The sequence below is a fragment of the Saprolegnia parasitica genome (assembly GCF_000151545.1).
Source record: "Saprolegnia parasitica CBS 223.65 unplaced genomic scaffold supercont2.34, whole genome shotgun sequence".
Classification (NCBI taxonomy): Eukaryota; Oomycota; class Saprolegniomycetes; order Saprolegniales; family Saprolegniaceae; genus Saprolegnia; species Saprolegnia parasitica.
Window position 1 is genome coordinate 159,861 of NW_012156428.1, and position 7,017 is coordinate 166,877.

The 7,017-nt window shown below is 55.8% G+C and overlaps 1 protein-coding gene across 1 annotated transcript; it reads right to left on the reverse strand.

The window, feature by feature from the left end:
• Positions 1 to 4,238: 4,238 nt before the first annotated feature.
• Positions 4,239 to 4,715, reverse strand: SPRG_20500 (hypothetical protein; the record flags this gene model as incomplete). Its single annotated transcript, XM_012347200.1, has 1 exon — positions 4,239 to 4,715. The coding sequence occupies one exon, from the start codon at positions 4,713 to 4,715 to the stop codon at positions 4,239 to 4,241; it is 477 nt and encodes a 158-aa protein (XP_012202590.1).
• Between the last annotated feature and the right edge of the window lie 2,302 nt (positions 4,716 to 7,017).

Genomic DNA, 7,017 nt, shown 5'->3' on the forward strand with positions numbered 1-7,017 from the left:
GTTGGCGCTGGCGTCGGTCCAGTCGTCGGCGTCGGATCTGGAGTCGGCTTGGGATCGGGTGTTGGCGCTGGCGTCGGTCCAGTCGTCGGCGTCGGATCGGGAGTCGGCTTGGGATCGGGTGTTGGCGCTGGCGTCGGTCCAGTCGTCGGCGTCGGATCTGAAGTCGGCTTGGGATCCGGTGTTGGCGCTGGCGTCGGTCCAGTCGTCGGCGTAGGTCCTGTCGTCGGCGTAGGCCCGGGCGTTGGCGTCGGTGTTGAGACCGGCGTCGTAATGATTGGAACGGGAGCTGTCGTGTTGGTGGGCGGGGCTGTCGTTGCGTTTCCATCGAGTCCTCGCGGTGGCATCACCTCGAGGATGACTCGCGTATCGGCACCGTGGCGCACGGACGCCGCGGCGACGGCGCACGCCGCCAAGGCGAGCTTCATACATGCGGCAGGACGCATGTTTGCGGTGTCAGAGGTGACTCTGCGAAATGGCAGCAGCGCCCGACCAGCCCATGACGCAGCGGTGCAACGCCCGTGTCCTTGACAAAGCCAGGGCGTAGCTTCGTCGTTCGGTGGCGCCTGTCTCCATATCTGGCGGCGTGACAACCGTTATAACTCGTGTTATAAATAGAATCGCCGACGCAGGCACAGTCATCCCATTTGAATGAGCCTCTCGTCAACAATCGACAAATAAATTAGAGCAACCACATGAACACTGAAAGGTATTGTAGATTTTCACTGTCCTTTTGCAAGCCAAGAACCCCAGTGCTTCAGCGAATACGATGCCGGAACACGACGTCAGTGCCATGTTATAACACATGTTCTGGCGCCAACGATCGAGCGACCGATCAAACGACCGACTGTCAAATTGTAGTCTTTGGTTGTGGACGTCGGTCGGTGCGGCAACGGCAGTATCTCCACCCAACCATTGCTGAGCTCCATTGCTGGTGGTTGGCCAACGCAAAGGTCAACCTTGGCCGACGGGTGTAGTAGACTCATCACATGCTGCTGCATTCGGTGTGCCACTCGGAGTCAGCTCGTGGAGTCGTCGGTGCGAAGGACGACGCGCGTGGCACTGGTGCTGTGAGTTACGAGACGAATCTGGGTAGTGCTACCGGTGAGCTGATAACAAGGCCAAGTCGTGCAATTGCACCACACGACGACTGCAGTTGCACGTGTGTGTGCCGCCGTGCGTCTCGACAAGGACCTCCTGTTCTCGAAGCGTTCTCGCTCGACTACGAGCGTATCGACTCATACAGAGCGACAAGCACAATCAACAAAAGGGCGGAGAGGACGGTCTTTCTTCTAAAAACATTAGTTTGCGGTGGCGCATGGCAGCGCTCCAAGCCATGTTTGGACAAGACTCACTAGCGCTCACGATAGAAGAGGTCGCGGGTCATTTGATGCCGCTTGTTGCAACTCGATGCCTCGGATTGGACGCCTACCAAGTAGGCGAGTACAAGTTGTGTACTAGTACTCTACTGGAGCTCTCTGGTGTTGTGCTGATGGTATTGCAATTCAGACGACGTGGCCGTTGAGGCAAATTGCCGCCACATTATTTTTGGCGTTTGCCACAAAACCACATTTAGATAACCAAGTACAAGGGACAAGCGCTGCCACGAAACAAATTGGCCAAACCACGTTTGAAAATGATACTTGTGATACTTGCCGTACTGATGAAAGACCCTTTGGAGGGTACAGAATGTTATGTGGCATCACCGTTGGAGCTCTCTAGCGAGAGCAATCGCCGTGGGAGCGGCGACATCCGTATAAAGCATACTAGTATCCAGATTTCGAGTGCTTGATTCGCAATGAGCATGCAGCAGATCTACCGAACAATCATAACTGAGCTTGGGCCAAGTTGCGTACACGTACATGGCTGAGCTCTATGGATGATTTAGCCCAGCGAGATCACTGTCACCAAGGCCATCAGCGCCGGCAAAGTGGCCGGCGATGCGGAGGGCCAGCGCCGTCCAGGCGAAGTTAAAGACAACAAGTGGCGATCCCGAGGCTGTTTATGGCCGCCGGGTAGCAACCCGCATGTGCAACGCACTCTGTTAGCGTGGTCTTTCCAAGGTACTAGCCGCATCTGCGTGCGTGCTTGCCTCTCATGGCTGTCCTGCACGCACATGGCAGCCAAGACCTGCAGCTTTTCTACAAAGTCGCGTGTGCAAGATCCATCGACATGACGCTGCTTCGCACGATCGCAACGAGACAGGCAATCGCATCTGCGCGTTCTATTCTTAACGCGCTGTGTACAAGGCGCTTGCCGTGCGACCTCCGTCGCAGTCCAGCACAGCATTTGGGTCGACAGCGATAAACGCAAACAGGTTAAACATAAAACCCATGTATCCTTGAGGTAAACGATGAAACCGTGGGCGTCGTCATAAAAACGCTGCGTCTTGTTTCGTCTTCAGCATGCTGTTGCAACGTCTTTGCTGGCCCATCGAACGATTCCGCCTGCGTCACTGTTCATTAACCTAGGTGAATGGCGTTGCCACATTAGCCCATCGAATCAAACACATCTCTCGGCTCTGTACATTAGTCACGACAACCCGGCACCCGGAACCGGCAGCTATTAGCTCGACTGCGATGACTACAAGATAACAATTGCACCCAGTAAAAGATCACATCCAACCTCGCGTTTCGCTCCAAGAGAAGGTTTACTCTGGCATTGATCTGCTCGAGCCGACGTGGAACATGGATCAACACGGTACGCACGCTAACGACGATCCCATGCTCATCACTAAGACTCATTTGTCTAATGGTCCCTGACAACACCAATGACACGCTCGCTTCCGTGTGCATTGCCGCCCGCTGTATCATTGAAGACACCGTTCTCTGCGACCGCGATACCGAGATCTGCCCCTCTTGCCTCTACGCGCTCCCGGGCTCGGACATTGTTGTCTGCGCCAACACGACCACAAATGGTGTCTGCGAACGAGGAACACAATGTTCCCCAGTGCCAACACCGACGACGCGACTGTTGACAGCCGCACCAACACCGGTGCCACACCCCGACGACGTCATCTTGTCAACCGAAGCCGTCGTGGGCCTCGCCGCAGCCATCGTCGTCCTCGTCCTCGCCGTCGGTTGCCTTCTCGTGCGCCGATGCCGACAACAGACTGCGTCTCCCGCAACGGATGCGCACCGGGAGCCGTCCGTGCACATGTCGCCGTGCCCGTGCTCTGTGTACCATGCCAGTCCTGGTTACGAACCTCCCCGCGTGGTCACCGCCACGCAATTTGAAAGCAGCAATCCGTCGTCGATTGCGTCTTCTGGTTCGTACCGGCCCGACGGGGGGCCCTACTACGCCAACGCACGTCAGAGTCCGGCGCGCAGCGACGAGGGCGACATGATTTATCTCCAGTCGCGCGCGGTCGTATACCCCGCCCCGCACGCCCCATCGCGTTTTTTCGACGGTAGCGCGGCCTATAGTGATGCACAAAGTGCCTTTGACGATGTCTTGATGCTTCGAGCGCAACCGTGCCAGCGACGTTGACACCACTCTATATTTTGAATGGCTGGACCGTCCGTTGTCAACGAAAGTAGCGTCTCCTTGAGAATCTGATGTTCAGTCTTGCAGCATTAATGAGCACTATATTGCCATTCCTATTCCATCGCCGCTGCCTCGCGGCCAATACGACCCGTTAATTTGCCCTCGACTCCAGAGGCTCCATTGACCACGATGGTCAGTGTACGTGGCAGCCTTACAAACCTCCGTGGCATGCGATCCACCAATCAGAGGCGAGTCTGAAACCGTGACAAGCGATGAATGATGCTGTGCAGCAGCGCACGGTGGACGGCCTTGTGGTTCCAAAGGTGCAAGGGGCCAAGACTAGTACCAGAAGGAGCACACGGCTGATCGAGCGGTGCCATCGACGACGCTTGGCTCCGACGTGTATAGAAGACAGCGCAAACGACGTACATGTACCATCCCTTTGTCTCGTTTACATACCGGTACATGGTACTGTGTCGTCGCTGTCGGCAAAATTCCTACCACAACGCAGATCAATGATGAGAGTGGCTCGAGGCATCGTATATCGGTCCTTTTCGCCACCTATAGTACGTCGCTGATACGCGTGGTGTCATCGTGTTAGGGATGACGGCCCGGTTCTTATCGTCATTCAGATTTCAAGTGGCGCCGACAGTGAGGATGGATCAGCAACATCAAAGGCTGTCAACGTGAAAAGCATAATACAGAGGTCATGTTGATAGGGAGAAAGGTTAAATACGAGTGGTTCCCACAGCATGCTACATCCACACGACAACGTTTTTGCGAAAGTTGCCCGGCGTGTGCTTGCTCTCTTTCTTTACAAGCTCGTGCGGCGGTACAAAGGGCGGCATCGCACTGCCTGTCGAGGCGCGGTACGGCTTTTCATCGTCGAGCCCGAGGTCCCACTCGTCGACAACTTGAGCGTTCTCGTCGTCGCGATTGAAGACAATCGGCGAGCTGCGGCGGTCGTCTTCCCACCACAAACCCGAGCTCTTGCGTTCGAGGTCCGACGGGATCGCGATCGGTGCACTGCACGACTGAGCGCGCCGCAGCGTCTTGTCGTCGTCGGTCTTGGACAAGTTGAGCTTGCGAAGGTATTTTTGGCGCCAGTTTTTCGGCTCCGACTTGGCGGGCGCTGATGCCTTGGGCTCGGCGGCCTTGCGCTGCTCATCGGCCTGCCGCTTGGCTTGCATGTGCCGGGCAAAATGAAGATCAGCGTGGGAAAAGGCCTGCATGCGGGTAGAAATCGGGAAAGTGGTTGGCGTGCCGGAAATGAAAGAATGGCTTCTCTCTTCTGAGGAGGCCGCGAGCGTGTCCCAGGTGGCGTCCGCTTATACCACGACGACGACGCGAGTGCGACAGCACGGAACCACGCGGTGGCAGAGACAGCTGCAATCCTGTAAATTCCCCAACGTAGTACCGACACATAAATACTTGCCGCAGAGCGTCGGTGGACATCGTCGTGTCGAACGGGTACGAACCGGGGTCGAACAATCGATGCTATCGGCAATGTGATGTCAACAACCTACAGTAGTAAGTGGAACTTGCCGGCCCAAGCGGCCGATTCTCAGAAATCCGAGGAAGCAAAGACGCGTGGCAGAGCGACATGGCGGGTGCACACTCGGAAACCGACGCACGCACCAGAGCACGCGATGCACGCGCATCTGGTCCTCGGGAACCACAGTCTCGCTATGCGGGGCTGACACGGAGGACGCCATTATATGGAATCATCCTTTTTTCTGTCAACACGACGACCACAGCGTCACCCGTGGTTTTCTCGCAGCTTGAAGTTGCAGGAACATACTTTTTAAGCGAATTCCGATCACAGCGTGACCGGTTTCTGGACGGCACCTGCACTTTGCAGAGGTTGGTCCAGGAAGAAAGTTGGCGGCTACAACCGACGCTGCGTCATTCGCGTGGTCGCAGATGGAGACACTCTCGTCGTCGTCTTCCGAATGCAGACTTTCGTGGCCTCTCCATAGATGCATCTGCTGTCGGCGACGCACGACGCGGGTTGATATGTGTGGATCCTCAACACGCGACTTCCAAACGTCAAGACGCATCGGATACACGGAGACATCCTGCTGGGTGGCGCTGCTTTCCGAGTGCACCAACCATTGCAGGGTGCAACTGGGAGGAGAGAAGGAATATCCCCAAAGTAGCGACGAAGCAGACATGATTTTCTGAAAATGTGAATGGCAATGACGTCTTTGTTGCAAAATGTGGTGCTTCTAGGATGAGAGATAGAGTTGCCTGGGCTCACAAGATAGTAGTATGTTCTGCTGCGGAACTGCCACACGCAGCTGTCATCTGGTGAGTGCTTTGACTAAAACCAGAACGATGGTTCCTGGACGACCCGGGGTAAGCGTGCTGCATCGTGCCCCACACCACGTCGCACCAAAAGTTTACCAGGTCGACTGCCAGTGATGTCACACCGAAAACTGGTTAGTATCCTCGTGCACGTCCAGCTACTCGTATTGTGAAACAAAAGGCGTTGACGATCACGTCAAGCAAACACCCCGACGCGCGACTGAAGAAAAGGAGATTGCTCGCCTCTACACATGGTCTCTACGCAGTATGCGGTGTCTCTATAATAACAGCGAAGATAATGCGAAACTCGCTCACAATCGTAGTACGAAGTATGTAAACACCCATACGAGGCTGCGACGCGTTATGTACGAAAGGGCCGTGCGCTACCCCGTCGGTCTCTTAGTCCTCCTTATTGGTCACCAATTCCTCCTTTCCGCTTCTGGACCCCACCGCCTCGTCCCGAAGCGCGTCAAGATCCACCGTGTCTCGACCATCTCCTCGCGTCGTAATTCAAGCCATTGATGGAGTCGGCATGGTCGCCACCAAGCAATGTGTACGAACCCGATGATCGGTGACTGCACATCATGCACGTGTGTGATTGGTGGATTTTCGGACATGAATGACGTGGCACGCTGGTGTAAAGGCCGCATCACGCGCACTCCACTAGTAGCAATTCAAAGCGATAGACCCTGCAAACCGCAGCATCGATCCAAACTGAGTCGTACGGCAAGCTGTGCACACCTACATGATGGCACCGCATCTGCATCAAGCCCATGTTGCGAACATTGGTGACTTCCACAATTTTATTTTGATCAACAAACTAGCAGCTGGACAAGCGCGAAGCCTTCTTCGCGGCGCTCCCCAAGCGCTTTGAACCCGACGCAGAGCACATTGTAGGCGGCGACTTCAACGTCACTCTGTCCGGCGCCCTCGACTCGTTCGAGCCGCGACCGGAGAACCTCCAGGGGGTCGAACAGCTCTTGCGCTGGCTCAGCGAACTCCGTCTGGTGGACGCGTACCGCCAGGACAACCCCAACACGATCTCGTACACTAGCCCGTGCCACAGAAACAGGTTAGACTACATCTTTGTCTCGGAGACTCTGTACGTTAGCGCCCCGACCCAGTCAACACACGTACACGCTGACACGCGCTCGGACCACTCGGCTTGTACGTTTGAGTTGTCGACCCGAGCCACACAACGAACGGGCCCGTGGCGCACACCACATT